General features: G+C 36.7%; 2 protein-coding genes across 2 annotated transcripts; both read left to right on the top strand.

Annotated features, from left to right (window-relative positions):
* The first annotated feature begins 438 nt into the window (after positions 1-438).
* Positions 439-6587, top strand: LOC145571723 (dihydroneopterin aldolase 2-like). Its single transcript, XM_081630755.1, has 3 exons — positions 439-570; positions 5326-5530; positions 6196-6587. Exons 2-3 carry the CDS (start codon positions 5334-5336, stop codon positions 6395-6397), a joined length of 399 nt encoding a protein of 132 aa, XP_081486881.1. The 5' UTR covers positions 439-570; positions 5326-5333; the 3' UTR covers positions 6398-6587.
* Positions 6588-8313: 1726 nt separating this feature from the next.
* LOC145571722 (succinate dehydrogenase subunit 6, mitochondrial-like) lies at positions 8314-17024 on the top strand. Its single transcript, XM_081630754.1, has 3 exons — positions 8314-8576; positions 9284-9386; positions 16700-17024. Exons 1-3 carry the CDS (start codon positions 8406-8408, stop codon positions 16852-16854), a joined length of 429 nt encoding a protein of 142 aa, XP_081486880.1. The 5' UTR covers positions 8314-8405; the 3' UTR covers positions 16855-17024.

Below are 17024 nucleotides of genomic sequence, written 5' to 3'. Positions count from 1 at the left end.
GTGTGGTCTGATTTTTATTAATAGTCTGACTCATTATCTTCATGATATATCAGCCTATATTTTTTTAGTTTATTCACTTTTCACACCCACCCCCTTTATACTTCGTACCACATGACCACGTCATTCTCCAAAGAAAGATTTTATTGTCAAAGTAATAAATAAATTTTATTCTAATAAAAGACGGTAAAAACAAAAGTAGTATAAGACTCTATTCTTTTCACCTTAAAAATTACTTCAATATTTAACAAAATGTAATTTAATTCGATAAAAAAGAATAGATTTTAAATACAAATGTGGTAAACAATTAGTAAAATTAATTTCAATTTAGTAACCTAACTTTAAAAAATAAAGTGAAGATAATTGAGCTCCTAATTGGCTAGTTTATGTCCCCACAAATAAAAAGCCCACTTTTTGGGCCTTATTTCTCATTCTCCAACACTTGTAAGTTCACTTGCAGCCTTCTGTTTCTCTTCCTATAAGCTATAACTACCTCAGCCCTCACACTCTTCAATCTTCACTTTCAGCGCTTTGAGTCCTCCAAAAGACCAAAACTCATAATCATTTATACAAGTAAGTTTTCTTAATCTTCCATTTTTCAATTTCATTCGAATCTTTGTGTGTTTCTTTATAATTTTTACCTTTCCCCCAACCAAAATTTCACTCGAATTGATTAACTTTTATTTTGTGATATTTTACTAGTTTTTGTTTTGATGGGTTTCCTCAATTTGATGGAAAAATGTTGTCTTTCATTTACAAATGCTCTTCCATAATTACCATTTTTTTCCTTTAATAATCAATTAATCATACCTGTTCTTGTTCATTGATTTTGGTCGATTTTCTCTTTGATAAGTTTAATTAGTATTTGGTTATTGTTGTAATTAAAAAAATATCAAGTACGTCGTACTCCGTATATTATATGCTCTTGTTTGCTTTAATAAGACTAAAATAATTGATCATTGTACCATTGGTTACTTTATCGTCTATTGCATGTGTAAAGACAACACCAACTGCACTAACCCAAAATAATTAAGAATAGAGGTAATTATAGGTCAATAATATAGAATTATCTTGCAATTATACACTCTAGCGAGTAATCTATTGTTTCTTTGATGAAGCTGGAAAATCTCATCCACTAATTATTAAGTGCTAATCAAATTTGGCCAATGCATCATTTGGTTTAAAAATGTGTTCTGATTACTGGATTAAAAAAGAAAGGAAATGGAAGGAGTGATGGATGGTCTTGTAAGAATATTGTCCTTGCCTCATTCCATTGCATAGCTTACATTATATACAAAAGTACCTAGGGAACTATAGCAGACATAATGCCTAGGGAAATATACAATACATGGGGAATGATTGATAGTAAATGAGTCTTCAGTCTTCACAATTACATAGGCTAATACACCCCCTCAGTCCGAGCGGGAGGTAAACGAACGCTTAGACTGGATCGAAACTCCTCGAAGAGAACTTGCGGCAGCCCCTTGGTAAAGATGTCAGCGAGTTGGTATCGCGAAGGGACGTGGAGGACTCGGACTTGACCACGACTAACCCTTTCCCGAACGAAATGGATGTCCATTTCTATGTGCTTTGTTCTTTGATGTTGGACGGGGTTTCCCGAGAGATACACAGCGCTCACATTATCGCAGTAGACTATTGTTGCTTTGGTGAGGGGACGGCGCAATTCAAGCAGCAAATTGCGAAGCCAGCATGCTTCAGCCACGACATTAGCTACTCCCCTATACTCGGCTTCGGCGCTTGACCTGGACAATGTAGGCTGTCTCTTGGCCGACCAAGAGATAAATTGTCGCCTAGAAAAACACAGTACCCCGAGGTTGATCTTCGAGTGTCGGGACACCCACCCCAGTCGGCGTCGGTGTAAGAGATGAGAGCCGAAATAGAGGATGGATATAAGTGAAGTCCATGCTTGAGAGTGCCCTTTACATATCGTAAAATACGACGAAGAGCTTGCATATGGTCTTGGCGAGGATCATGCATAAACAAGCAAATTTGTTGGACGGCGTATGAGATGTCGGGCCGTGTGAAGGTGAGGTATTGCAAAGCTCCGGCTAGGCTTCGGTACATAGTCGGGTCGGTGACAGGGGCCCAGAATTTGCACTCAATTTCGCCTTGGAGTCGACTGGAGTTGCGGAGGGATTGCACGAGGACATATTTGCTCTTGCTATTATGTCTTCTGCATAAGATTTTTGTGACAAGAAAAGCCCATTAGAATGATGGGTCACTGAAATACCAAGAAATGAGTTCAAGAGCCCAAGGTCTTTCATTGCAAATTCAGATTTGAGCTTGCCCATGATGGATAATCGAAGAGCCTTAGATGATGTAGTGAGTATGATATCGTCTACATAGAGCAAGATATAAGCAATCTCCTTGCCATGGCAATAAATGAAGAGGGAGTGATCCGATTTGCTATGAACAAATCCAATTGTAGAAATAAAATTAGCAAACCTTCGATACCAAGCCCGTGGGGCTTGCTTGAGACCGTATAATGCCTTTTTGAGAAGGCACACATGAGACGGATTGTTTTTGTCACGGAGGCCCGGAGGTTGGTGCATGTACACGGTTTCATCAAGATCCCCATTTAGAAAAGCATTTTTGACGTCCATTTGGTGTATAGGCCAAGACTTTGATAGAGCAATGCTTAGAACGGTTCGAATGGTGGCCGGTTTAACCACGGGGCTAAATGTTTCATCACAATCTACTCCAACCTGTTGGTTCCTGCCATTAACAACAAGACGGGCTTTGTGCCTCTCAAAATCACCGTTAGCATTTTTCTTGTGGCGGTAAAGCCACATACAAGGAATAATGTTGGCATTGGGGGGACGGGGCACCAACTCCCAAGTCTTAGTTTTAATAAGAGCATCAAACTCGTCAAGCATAGCTTCCTTCCAATTCGGGTCCGATAATGCGGCAATGGGATTTTTTGGAAGTGGAGAGGGAGCAGTAGATGCATGGAGATTGAAGGGAGTTTTTGGTTTGAAAATGCCATGGGAACTTCTAGTTGCCATTTGGGGCGAAAAAGGTGGATTTCTGATTTGGAGTGGTTGGTTTTCGCTATTGGGCCGGCCCAGAGGAGGTGAGGACGGTGGGCTGGGGTCTGCTGAAGCGGGTTGGGCCGCTGAAATGGGAGGGGAGGAGTTTGGGTTGGAGGGGCTGGTAATGGGGGGAGAAGGAGGAGGCGTAGGTGAGTGGGGGCCCTGTTGGGCCTGAGTGGCTTGTTGGGCTGCGACAGGAGGGGAGGGTTGGCATAATTGGTGGAAGATAGATGGAGGTAGCCCATGATCAAGAAACTCATAAGTTTGAGCAGTGGGAGAGTGAACTTTTGAGAAAGGGAATTGAGTCTCATCGAACACTACGTGCCTAGAGATGAAGATCTTGTTACTTGACATATCATAGCATTTGTAGCCACGATGATTCGGAGGATACCCTAAGAAGACACATGGGGTAGATCGGGCTTGGAGTTTGTTGATAGTAGTGGATGGGAAGAGAGGATAGCATAAGCATCCGAAGACTTTGAGATGAGAGTAAGTAGGATCTTTGTGATAAAGAGTTTTTGTGGGAGATTTGAGACCTTTTGTTTTTGATGGGAGGATGTTGTGGAGGTATGTCGCCATTTGGAGGGCATGATGCCAAAAAGAGGGAGGCATAGAGGAGTGAGCTAAGAGAGTCCGGATCATGTTATTGATGGTACGAATTTTTCGTTCCGCTTTACCATTTTGAGAGGAAGTGTGGGGACAAGAGAATCGGAATGTCATGCCATTTTGTTCACAAAAAATTCGAAAGGGTCCATTATCATATTCTTTTCCATTGTCACATTGAAAACATTTGATTTCTCTTTCAAATTGAGTTTTAGCATAAGCACGAAATTGGAGAAAGTATGAGTGAACTTGGGATTTTTTAGAAATAGGGTAGGTCCACAAAAAATTGCTAAAATCATCCAAGAACAACACATAATATAAATGGCCCGCGGAACTTAATTTAGGTGATGTCCAAAGATCACTATGGACCAAGTCAAAAGGCATACAAGTAGTAGAATGTGAATCAAAAAATGGCAGCTTAACAAGTTTTCCAAGAGGACATGAGACACAAATAGAATTGTCCAAACTCCTTTTACAATCAACAAAATTATGCTTAGCTAGGGACTGTAAAATGTTTTTGCCAGGATGTCCAAGGCGTGCGTGCCAAATTGACGGAGACAGAGCAGCGAAGGTGGAATGTGAGGTGGCGGGGACGGTGGTGGAGACGGGATATAGGTCACCGGTGCTATCACATCGCATACGAGTTGTTCCCGTCAAAAGGTCCTTCACAGAAAAACCGAACGGGTCAAACTCAATGGAAACCCAATTATCACAAGTGAATTTTCTGACGGAAATCAGATTTTTAATAAGCTTAGGGGCATGAAGAACACCATTTAAAGAGAAGGGGGGATGTGGAGAGGGAAGAGAAGCACAACCAACACCCCGAATTGGAATAGCATGCCCGTTACCAACAACAATATTTCGAGAATTGCTCAAATTAAAGTAAGACGAGAGGGTACCTGACTGTGACGTCATGTGGGAGGTGACAATATTAGCCTATGTAAGAATATTGTCCTTGCCTCATTCCATTGCATAGCTTACATTATATACAAAAGTACCTAGGGAACTATAGCAGACATAATGCCTAGGGAAATATACAATACATGGGGAATGATTGATAGTAAATGAGTCTTCAGTCTTCACAATTACATAGGCTAATAGGTCTATTGTCCTTTGTGTGGATATGGATTATTGGAAGAGAAGGGGAGGGAGATGGATGGATCCATTTTTCTTTTCCGATACCAAATAGTTCTGAAGTTGAGATGAATTGGAGGGAAAGCATGAACCATGTCTCCTGCCACATCCCTCTCTTTCTTTCCCCTTCTTTTCCCTCCACGCCGTAATAAGTGAATCAGGAATTCAAGTTGATCATAAAATGGCTCCTTTGCGACTAGACTTTGGTTGATTAATGAGCCAAGGGAATCATCTGTTACGTAACAATAAATCATTGTAGTGTTTGATGTGGTATAATAAGCTCCCTCTATTTGTGACCATGGAATATAAAGGGGTATCACAAATAATTATTCTACTCCTCACTACTTGAACCTCCCCAATAAAATTAATGTTTTCCCTTTATATAATTGGATTTCTGGTTTGTATATTGTATAAATGAGGTAAAACCAAGCTCCAAAACCTCCTTATTTCAGTTCTAGTTAGTGCATGAAACATCACACTTTGCATTATCAGCGAAACCAATCTCTGTAACCAAATTTTGATGGATGTTGCTTTGTAGGTGCAGAGATGGATGATGCTCAACTTATGAAAGGAGATAAGCTAGTATTAAGGGGGTTGAAATTTCATGGTTTTCATGGGGTGAAACCTGAAGAAAAAAAACTTGGTCAAAAATTTGTGGTTGATGTAGATGCCTGGATGGATCTGCACAAGGCTGGGATATCAGACTGTTTGTCTGACACTATCAGTTACTCAGAGATTTATCGGTGAGTATTAAGATAGTGATTTTGTGAAAAGCTACATTTGAGGATGCTTTGGAATGAGATTTTGGATGCAGAAGTCCAGAAAGTGATAATTTTTTGCTTAATATCAACTTTTGTGCTGTGTTTGTGCTAACTGTTAAGAACGTACTTGTTCGGTCTATCATGTAACTATAATTGTTTTCATTGTTCCAGGAATAATAAATGAAATCTGAGGTTACTTTCAAACAATACATTTCCATGTGGCTGTAGCTAGATGGTAATAGGTCATAAGCATTTGAGCTCCTATTATATTCATAATTTCCCTTTCATTTTATGTTTTTTTCATACACAAGCATGTGTACCATGAATCAGCGGAATTGTTGTCACAACGAGAGAAAATGTGTTAATATTTCTGCTTTTGTATGTGTCAAGCAATTAACTGATTTAGGTAACTATCCTTCTGAATGTTAAACAATTTCCTTTTGGTTCTAAGTTTATAACCATATTAGAATCTAGTCTGTTGGGACATCAGTAGGTCTTCTTTCTGGAACTGTCTTCTGAAATTTAAAAGCTCAGATTTTGTTTGCTAGGATCACTTTCTGCTATTATGTTTTTCTTTCATTTACTTTGGTTGTCAAATTGTCATACAGTTATTACTACCACCAACATCCTTTCTTATGTATTTACAGTATAGTCAAGGAGGTGGTAGAGGGAACGTCTTGTGATCTTTTGGAGTTCGTAGCTCAACAAATCGCAACTATCACCTTTAGTAAGTTTTCTCAAATATCTGCTGTACGTGTGGAGGTTAAAAAACCTCATGTTGCAGTTCAGGGCCAGATAGACTACTTGGGAGTTGAAATTTTCCGCTCAAGACCTGCTGACGCAAAATGATCTTTGACATAACCCTTAGCCCCTTGCTCCTCTTGTTTATTTTTTCCTCCCTCCTAAAAGGGCGTGTGTAAACTTGTAATGATGAATCTTATGCAAATATTCCGTACTTGTTTGTATTTTGGACAAACAGTTGATAATCTTTCACTTGCATGTCTCCTATAATAAACATAACAGTCGGGTGCAAATTGTACATCACATGTAATCCTGAGTTTGTGGTTAACTTCAGAGCTAGAAATTCGAGTACAAAGCTTGAGTTGACATAAGATTTCATTTGTACAGATAGAAATAACTTGGGAGATCAAGTTTTCATGAAGTATTCAATTGTTCAGAGACTACAAACCAGAAGATGTATACGATGTATTAAGTATAACAATTAACCATAACATAGAAATAGGGGAAATAACTTGGTTATTCTTTCCCTAAATGATTGGAATCTGATTGAATTTCCTGTCAAACATATCGATATAAATTTCAACTCATTTGCTCCAGAAATCCAGAATTTAGTTAAGGATTAAGTCGGGCAATGATCCAATTATAACAGAAAGGATTGCAGAACAGAATCACTTTCAAAGAAACTGGCTACAAACACTATAACAGTAGACGCTTGATAAGGAACTTTGTCCATTCTCCACCAAGCTGGTGCGCTTTCAATGAGCTTACGAGGAAATAGTTGATGTTCTTGCTTGTAAGCTTCTTATAATTGCTGACTATGAGTTTCACAGCTTTTGCTACTCCGAATAATCAGATCCCTTGTCCTTTCTCTTATCAGTTACCACGACATGTCGTGTCGTGCTTATTTCTCTCAAATAGAGATGGCTCATACTGTGTTGTGATGTGATGTGCTATACTTTTTTTAGTGCCTCGAGTTCCCATCCCAACCCAATACCCTCTACCCTATAATGTATGCTCCAAAAATAGTCTCTTATTCTCTTTCTCTTTTGGTAAGAGTAATTAATATAACAACATTACACTACGAGGTTAAAGGTGGTGGAGTAGTGACATTACTGCTTACCTTATATCTTTACCATCTATTCTCCTGTAACAAATTATACAAATGTCAAATGAATCACTCTACAAAAAAAATTAGTTATAGTTAAAAAGAAAAAAAAATAATAATAATAAAAAAAAATTAAGAATAATCTATGTCTATATGTATATCTATACTTCTATACTTTAGTATTTAAAAACACAAACCAACACAAGCTAAAGTGCCACATGTCTTCCTTTCCTATGACCCTTTTACATTTTTTTTCCTTGAGTCTAATTAATGTTTTTATTTTTCTTTATGTTTTCATAGGATTTCTTCGGCTTTCCCCTTTATTTCTTAAAAATTATTTATATTATGTAACTTCTAATTTAATTTAACAAATTGAGTTTCTTAACTCTCTTCTTCTCCCTCCATCTTTCAATTCAATTAAATCACATTCATTCAATTATTTAACCCCTTATCTTCCCTCGACCTATCTCCTAATATAACTACAATGTCTACAATTTTTCAATAAATTTTTTTTTTTTTTTTTTTTTTTTTTTTTTTTTTTTTTTTTAATATGTAAATTGAGATTGCAAAGAAAGAAGAATTGATTTTGACACGAAAAATGAAGAAAAACCCATGCGTAATTTTAAGTTTAATTTAATATTAACTTATGCACAGCCCGTGCGTAAAACGGACCCAAAAGCTAGTTAAACTTAGGGACTATTCACATTTACTTAATTTCAGTTCAGTTCAGCTCCAATCAGTTCAATTCAGCTTCTAATTTCCCTCTCTTATAAAATATTCATTTCAGCTCAGTTCAGTTCAGATCAGTTCAGTTTAGTAAATGTGAACGAGCCCTTAATCATTCAAAAAAAAAAAAAAAAAAAAGTGTATTATGGAGAGGGTAAAACCGTAAAAGGTCTTATTTCAGGCAATTGGGTAAAAAACCGAGAGCAAAGGCCAAAACTGTGTTGAAGAGGAGAGAGAAAGAGTGGAAGATCGGTGAAGAAGAAGAATAATTTGGTGAATCCTTCAATGGCGGAAACTCCTAATTCCTACTTTTCTGGGTTGAAAGACTTTTTGTCCGACAGATTTTCATTTCTTGATAATTACAACAGATTTGCGAAGCGCGATAAGCCTTTACCCTCTTGGTCTGAATCCGATGTTCAGGACTTCATCGCCAGTGATCCTGTTCATGGCCCCGTTGTAATTCTTTCTCACTCTCTCTATCTTTTTAATTTCTGGGTTTTGCTCGATTTGCTGTTTCTGATTTTGGGTCAATTTTGCAATTATTTCTATGACTTTTGTTTATTTTATTTTATTTTTATTTTTTATGTGGGTATGTTTTGATTTTGTGTATTGTTAATTGGATTTTTTAAATATTCAGAAATGGTTTGATTGATTACTGAAAATTTTCAATTTATTGTTTTATTTCGGGTGTCATTTTATGGTTTTTTTTTTTTTTTTTTTTTTTTTTTTTTTTTGTTGATTAAGTGTTTGTGAATTTGCTATGTTTTGAGCTTGTTGAGTTGTTTGGAGGATTATAAGGGCTAGATTTGAATAACAGTATGAGAGTAGCTGTGTTTTTGCTTTGTTGCCAATTTCATTCTGTTAACAATGAGCAAATTATGAAACTCTGGTCATTTGTCGAATTGATTAAGAAATTTCTGAAAAATTTTCTTGCCAATTAATCTGTAATATCAAACTTTAGTGTCACCATCACTGTCACCGAGGTTTACAGCTGATGGCTTTTTTTAGTGTTCATTCCATTTGAATTTTGGATTCTAGGCTTTTCTCTTTTTAGTTTGATTATAGGTTTTGGTGTAATTCAAGATTTCTGCAAATTTGTAATTTATTGCTTTGTTAATGTATCTCATTGATCTTTCCTTTTTTTTTTTTTTCTTTTTTTCTAGCTGAAAACTGCCAGGGAAGCAGTGAACTATGGCATTGTTGGAAGTGCTATTGGAGCAGTCACAACCGCAGGCGTTTGCTGGAAATACTCAAAGAGTCCTCATGGTATCTTTTTACTACTTTGCGTACTCCCCATATGCTTGTTGCTTATTTTTTTGTCTGATGGTTTTGGACTTTTCATTTAGTTTGAGCTCTCATACTTGGTGTTTTCTGTTGGGTCCACTTACCAAGTATATAAGACTTCAAAGAAGTTGATTTTTTAGCTCCAATCACGTAGTTTTGCTTCTTTGTTATGGTAACTTTGACATAATCCAGTATATTTTTCGATGATACATTTTGAAAAATATACAGTAGTTATGAGCTTTAGAAATTTCGCATATACTGTTTGATGTCAAGACCACGTGCTGCTGTGATTACTATGCAATTCAATTGTGACATACTTTAATAATAGTTTGTATTCAATCTCTCCTCTATAGCCTCTTTGATATTGACAGTGAGTTTAATATTTCAGCAGTCAGATTAAGCTCATTATTTAATTGAGACTTTGATATCTGCATTCTATTTCTTAGGTTAGTGGTTGATGGGATGAACTTTAAAGAGGGAATTTTCTATCGTAGTGAGAAAGGGGGCTGGAAACTCAGAAATATTTTGTTTTAATGGTGCTATGAATATCTCACGATGAACTAGTTAAGTTATGAGGTCTTAGTGAGAAAGGGAATTGGAAACTCAGAAATTTTTTGTTTTAAAGGTGCTATGAATATCTCATGATGAACTAGTTAAATTTTGAGGTTTAAGAACAAACTAAGTGGTCAAATGAAATGTAATTGAAGAAGAGAAAAGGTATGGGCATCAGAATTCTTTGGGTTTGACGCTCTTTTATAATACTTTGTTAATGTGTTAATAGAGAGGGGAGGGGGTGATGTGTTTTTTTGAAGGGAAAAGACTATTATTGAATAGATTGAGGGAAAAAGATGGAGGTAACTCCTAGCTAAAGAGATCGACAAAGTGGTTGCTCGAAGTGATTCATTTGGTGTTGTCTATGTACAAGATTGCCTCAATTGTTTCATTTTAATATAAAAGTACAAAATTGGTTTTTCAATACAACACTTAATAATGTTGATAAAGGAAGTAACTCAAGAAGACAATCTTTCATAAATTTAATAAATGGCCACACAAGACTTTAGACTTATTGGTAGACCTATTATGGTTCCGATCACACTATTACTACCTCGGAAGACAAGACCCCCTTTACATCCATCTCAATATTGAAAAATTTCTCAAAATTAATCCAGTTGTATATCATTTGATTATTTTTTTTTTTTTTTAAAGTTTGACTTCTTTAGACCTATAAAAAATAAATAGGACAATGTGAATCCCTTATGCCTATTATATCGTTCAAAGGTTCCTGGATCTATGTCGAAAATTGTCGATATTGTATGGGATGCATTCCGGTGTAATGTACGAGTAATATTGTTTGGAACAATTTATGACCGAGTAATATTGTTTGGAACAATGTATGACCTCTAATTGGTCATATATCGTCCCGTGGTGGCCTTGAGTTAATGTGAGAAAGCGTAACTTGTAAAAATAGCTTAATTGACATTTTAAAGGCCAAGTGGGCGGTTTCAACCACCCAAATGGGCTCTCGGGGTAGCATGGATCTCATAGGGAGCACCCTAACCTCTTTCCTTAGGCGAGCCTTAAAAAGTTGAAGAACTATATGAAACTGAAGACTTGAAAATTCACGCTTTAGGGCTAATTTTGGGAAATTTTACCAAAATTTAAGTGAATGCGTGTAGGTGCCCCCAGGGTTATATAAGTTAGTTTGGAACCATATACGGTTATTAGTTAATCACATAATGGCCCTTGACAACCTTACTAAATGAAGGGAGGCAACTTCGTATGAAGCTAAATTGATCTTTTTAATGGAAAAGTGGACAATTCCAACCATCCAAATGATCTTCTAGGGTATCGTGGTGTCTGTGGAAAGCACCTTAAGCTTTTTTTTTTTTAATCTGAAAAAATTAAAAAATTTCCAATACAGAAGAATACACAAAATTTGGCCAATTTTAGAAATTTCTACATCTGACAAAATGTTGAAATGGTATAGGATACATTTCCGTGTAATATAATTTTGTTTGGAACCTTGTATGACCTCTAATTGGTCATATATCGTCCCGTGGTGGTTTTGAGTTAATGTGAAAAAGTGTAAGTTGTAAAAACAATTGAATTAACAGTTTGAAGGCAAAGTGGGCGGTTTCAACTACCTAAATAGCCTATTAGGGTATCGTGGATCCCATTGGGAGCACACTTTTGGATTAATTTTGGGGAAATTTTCTAAAATTTAAGTGAATGTGTGGGGTGTCCCTTGGGGTTATATTAGTTAGTTTTGAACTATATATGGTTATTAGTTAGTCACATAATGGCCCGTGACAACCTTGTGTCAATGAAAGGAGACAATTTTGTATTGAGCTAAATTGACCTTTTAATGGAAAAGTGGATAGTTCCAACCAACCAATTGGCCTTGTAGGGTGTCATGGTTTATGTGGAAAGCACCATAAGCTCTTTTCTTTCCTGATTTGAAAAAATTAAAAAATTTCTAATGCTAAATAATACACAAAATTTGGCCAATTTTAGAACTTCCTACATAAGACAAAATGTTGAAATAGTATAGGATACATTTTCGTGTTATATAATTTTGTTTGGAACCATTTATGACCTCTGATTGGTTATATATCGTCGTGTGGTGGTCTTGAGTTAATGTGAAAAAGTGTAAGTTGTAAAAACTATTGAATTAACAGTTTGAAGGCAAAGTGGGTGATTTCAACTACCTAAATAGCCTCTCGGGTTATTGTGGATCCCATGGGGAGCACCCCGACCTCTTTCCTTTCCGGGCCGAAAAAGTTGAAAATTGTTTAAAACAGAAGGCTATAATTCACACTTTTGGACTAATTTTGGGGAAATTTACCGAAATTTAAGTGAATGTGTGGGGTGTTCCTTGGGGTTATATTAGTTGGTTTGGAACTATATATGGTTATTAGTTAGTCACATAATGGCTCGTGACAACCTTGTGTCAATGAAAGGAGGCAATTTTGTATTAAGCTAAATTGACCTTTTAATGGAAAAGTGGACAGTTCTAAACATCCAAATGACCTTCTAGGGTGTTGTGGTGTCTATGGAAAGCACCTTAAGATTTTTTCTTTCCTGATTTGAAAAAAATTAAAAAATATCCAATACAGAATGATACACAAAATTTGGTCAATTTTTAGAAATTTCTACATCTAACAAAATGTTGAAATGGTATAGGATACATTTCCGTGTAATATAATTTTATTTGGAATCATGTATGACCTCTAATTTTGGTCAATTAGATTAATAGTTTTAAGGCTAAGTAGGCGGTTTCAACCACCTAAATAGCCTCTCGGGGTATCATGGATCCCATGGGGAGCACATCGACCACTTTCCTTTTCAGCCTTGTAAAAGTTGAAAATTATTTAAAATAGAAGGCTATAATTCACACTTTTGGACTATTTTTGGGGAAATTTTCCAAAATTTAATTGAATGTGTGGGGTGTCCCTTGGGGTTATATTAGTTAGTTTGGAACTATATATTGTTATTAGTTAGTCACATAATGGCCCGTGACAACCTTGTGTCAATGAAAGGAGGCAATTTTGTATTAAGCTAAATTGACCTCTTAATGGAAAACTGGCTAGTTCCAACCATCCAAATGGCCTTCTAGGGTGTTGTGGTTTATGTGGAAAGCACCATAAGCTCTTTTCGTTCCTGATTCGGAAAAATTAAAAAATTTCCTTGGCCAATTTTAGAAGTTCAAAAAATGTTGAGATGGTATGGGATGCAATTCCGTGTAATTTAATATTGTTTGGAACCATGTATGACCTCTAGTTAGTCATATATCTTACCGTGGTGGACTGAGTCAATGTGAAAAAGCGTAAGTTTGTAAACAACTAAATTGATAGTTTGAAGGCAAAATGGGTTGTTTCAACCACCCAAATGGCTTGTTGGGGTGTCGTCAATCCCATGGGGAACAACCCGACCTCTTTCTTTTCTGGGCTCAAAAAAGTTTAAAATTGTATAAAACTGAAGCCTATAATTCACGCTTTCGGGCTAATTTTGGGAAAATTTACCAAAATTAAAGTGAATGCATGGGGTGACCCCGGGGTTGTAGAAGTTAGTTTGGAACCTATACGGTTATTAGTTAGTCACATAATGGCCCGTGATGACCTTGAGTCTATAGAGGGTGGCAACTTCGTATGAAGCTAAATTGACCTTTTAACGGTAAAGTGGACAGTTTCAACCATTGAAATGACCTTCTAGGGTGTCGTCTGTGGAAAGCACCATAAGCTCTTTTCTTTCATGCTTAGAAAAAATTAAAAATTTTCCAAAACAGAATAATACATGAAATTTGGCCAATTTTCCAAAACAGATGATATGGAATGCATTTCTGTGTAATAATAATTGTTTGGAACCATGTATGACCTCTAATTTTCTTGTGGTGGCCTAAGTCAATGTGAAAAAGCGTAATATGTAAACTGCTGAATTGATAGTTTGAAGGAACCATCCAGATGTCCTCTCGGGTTGTAGTGGATTCCATGGGGAGCACCCCGACCTCTTTCTTTTCTAGTCCCGAAAAAGTTGAAAATTGTATAAAATTAAAGGCTATAATTCACGCTTTTGGGCTAATTTCGAGAAAATTTACCAAAATTTAAGTGAATGCATGGGTGTCCCCCGGGGTTATATAAGATTATAAGTTAGTTTGGAACCGTATATGGTTATTACGACCTTAAGTCAATGAAGGGAGGCAACTTCGTATAAAGTTAAATTGACCTTTTAATGGAAAGGTGGACAGTTCTAACCATCCAATTTGCCTTCTAGGGTATTGTGGTTTCTATGGAAAGCACCCTAACCTCTTTTCTTTCCGAATTTGAAATAAATAAAAATTTACAAAACGAAATTATACACTAAATTTGGCCAATTTTAGATGTTTCTGAACCTGCAAAATGTTGACATGGTATGGGATGCTTTTTTTGTGTAATATAATATTGTTTAGAACCATGTATGACCTCTAATTGGTCATATATTATCCTGAGTTAATGTGAAAAAGCAATAGTTTTAAAAACAGCTTAATTGACAGTTTGAAGGCAAAGTGGGCGGTTTCAACTACCTAAATGGCCTCTTGGGATATCGTGGATTGCAAAGGGAGCACCCTGAACCTCTTTCTTTAAGGGGTCCCGAAAAAAGTTGAAAATTGTATAAATTTGAAGGCTATAATTCACGATTTCGGGCTAATTTTGGGAAAATTTACCAAAATTAAAGTGGATGCGTGTGGTGTCCCAAGAGGTTCTATAAGTTAGTTTGGAACCATATACGGTTATTAGTTAGTCACATAATGGCCCGTGACGAACTTGAGTCAATGAAGCTAAATTGACCTTTTAATGTAAAAGTGGACAGTTCCAACCATCCAAATGGTCTTCTAGGGTGTTGTGGGGTCCATGGAAAGCACCCTAACCTCTTTTCTTTCCTGGTTCAATTAAATCAAAATATTTCCAATATTGAATAATACACGAAATTGGGCCAAATTCAGAGGTTTCGGAACCTATGTTGAAGAAAGTTGAGATTGTATGGTATGCATCCCGATGTAATGTAATACTTAGTATTAATTGGAACCATATATGTCCTCTAGCTAGTCATATAACTTCCTTTAATGTAAAAAAAATAATAAAAAAACGTAAGTTGTAAACGGCTGAAATTAACAGTTAGAAAGGCAAAGTTGACTGTTTCAACCAACCAAATGCTGTCTCAGGGTGTCGTGGATTCCATGGGGAGCACTCCAACCTCTTTCCTTTAAGACCTGAAAAAGTTATACTAAACGATTTTGAGCTAATTTTTGGAAAATGTATCAAAATTAAAGTGAATGCATGGTTTGTCCCCGGTGTCATATAAGATAGTTTTTAACCATATATGACCACTTGTCGCTCACATAATGGCGTCACATAAAGGCCCGTAGCGACCTTATGTCAATCAAAGGATGCATGTTTGTAAGCAGCTAAATTGACCATTTTTAAGGAAAAGTGGAGACCTCCAAAATGGCCATTCAGGGCGCTGTGAGGTTCACGGAAATTACTTCAACCTCTTTTCTTTCCTGGTCCCAAAAAATCTATAATTGCCCAAAACTAATGATTAAATAATACAAGAACATTTCTGAGATTTCGGGAATTGAATATTGGCGGGATTATAGGGGATGCATGTAATGTTATTTGGTGCCACATATGTTGGTAATGCAGAAAATGCTGTGTGACACCGGTCTATTTAAAAAGAAATAATTGAATTTAATCATGTGTCGTGTATTAGCCTTTACTTATGAAGCGTAAGAAAAATATTGGAAAGGGTGTTTCCCATGGACCCCATGAAGTCCCATGGAGGCTATTTGGTTGATTGGTACCATCAATTTTGCGTCTTACCAATTACGGACACACCTCATGTCATGAACTCTTGGCTACCCGAGACCTATATATGATTGACTAGTGGACGTATATAATTTCAAACAATGTTTAATTATCTTCATATGCATCCCAACCATCACTTGAGTATTTGAAAATAGGGCCGAAGGATTTCACGTATTATAGCCATAAGGAATTTTTTTTTCAAACCCAGAAAGGTTAGGCATATAGATGCTTTCCATGTTTCCTAAGGGATCCCGGGAGCCCTATATGTGTGCATTTGTGAGAGTATGTGTGTGTTGGGCGTAGTGAAAACTTTTGTTTAATTTTTTCGAGAATCTAGCTGTGCCACATTGATGTATTAATATTGAAACCAGGCTGGTCTATTAAGACTTTTTGTCAAGTTGAAGCATAGTATCTGCTGAAGTGTTTGCCATTATTTTCTGATGACTTTTTTTTTAGACTTTGGCTGTTAAATTTCACAGAAAGCAATGTTGGTAAATATGCTACTGATTCAAACAGATTAATTGTGAGCTGGCTTCACTCCTTTGCTGCTGAGTGCAACATAGTTTCTCTTGAGAGTGGGGTGGGGTTAAGGGAGCTGAGTATACTTGTAAAGTTGTCTGTTATCCCACTTTATTGGGTGGTCACTTTTTTGAGTGGTGGGAGTTTGCAGTGAAGTTAAGGCATTGCTTTGCGGATAAAACGGTGGACGAAAAATGGTGGATCCAATGGCTTATTTTTCTACGCCTTCTTCTCTTTGTGAGGTTTTGAGGATGAAAAATTGGGTGCAAGAGCTACATATATGAGATCTATTTAGTTGAATGAGCCCCTGCTGTTATGCTGAAATTTTAGATGCATTGTAACATTTGTAATTCTTAGTTACCTATTCCATTCCATAGTCAATAATGATCTATGGTTTATGGCCTTTATGCTGAATCACGTATTTGTGCTATGCAGGTGCTGTGCTCGCCCTTGGCGCTGGAGCTGTTTTTGGATGGACATTCGGAGCTGAAATTGGGAACCATGCACTGCAACTTTACAGATTGGACACCTTAGCTGCGCAAACTAAGTTTATGGAATGGTGGGAAAAGAAAACCGAGGGAAGGTCTTAGAATAAGACTGTTTCCGTATGTTAGGTTTTAAACCTTTTTCTGTTTTACAATAAAATGTTGTGCACCAGTGAGCTGCAAAATGTAGTGCTTGATTTTTTTTCCCCCAACTTAGATCACATTGCTTCTTGGATTTCATCCCTGTTGATTTATGACATAGCAAGTGTGAGCAA

This window comes from Chenopodium album, chromosome 12 (assembly GCF_948465745.1).
Source record: "Chenopodium album chromosome 12, dcCheAlbu1.1, whole genome shotgun sequence".
NCBI lineage: Eukaryota > Viridiplantae > Streptophyta > Magnoliopsida > Caryophyllales > Amaranthaceae > Chenopodium > Chenopodium album.
This window is presented reverse-complemented; position numbering and strand designations above follow the sequence as displayed.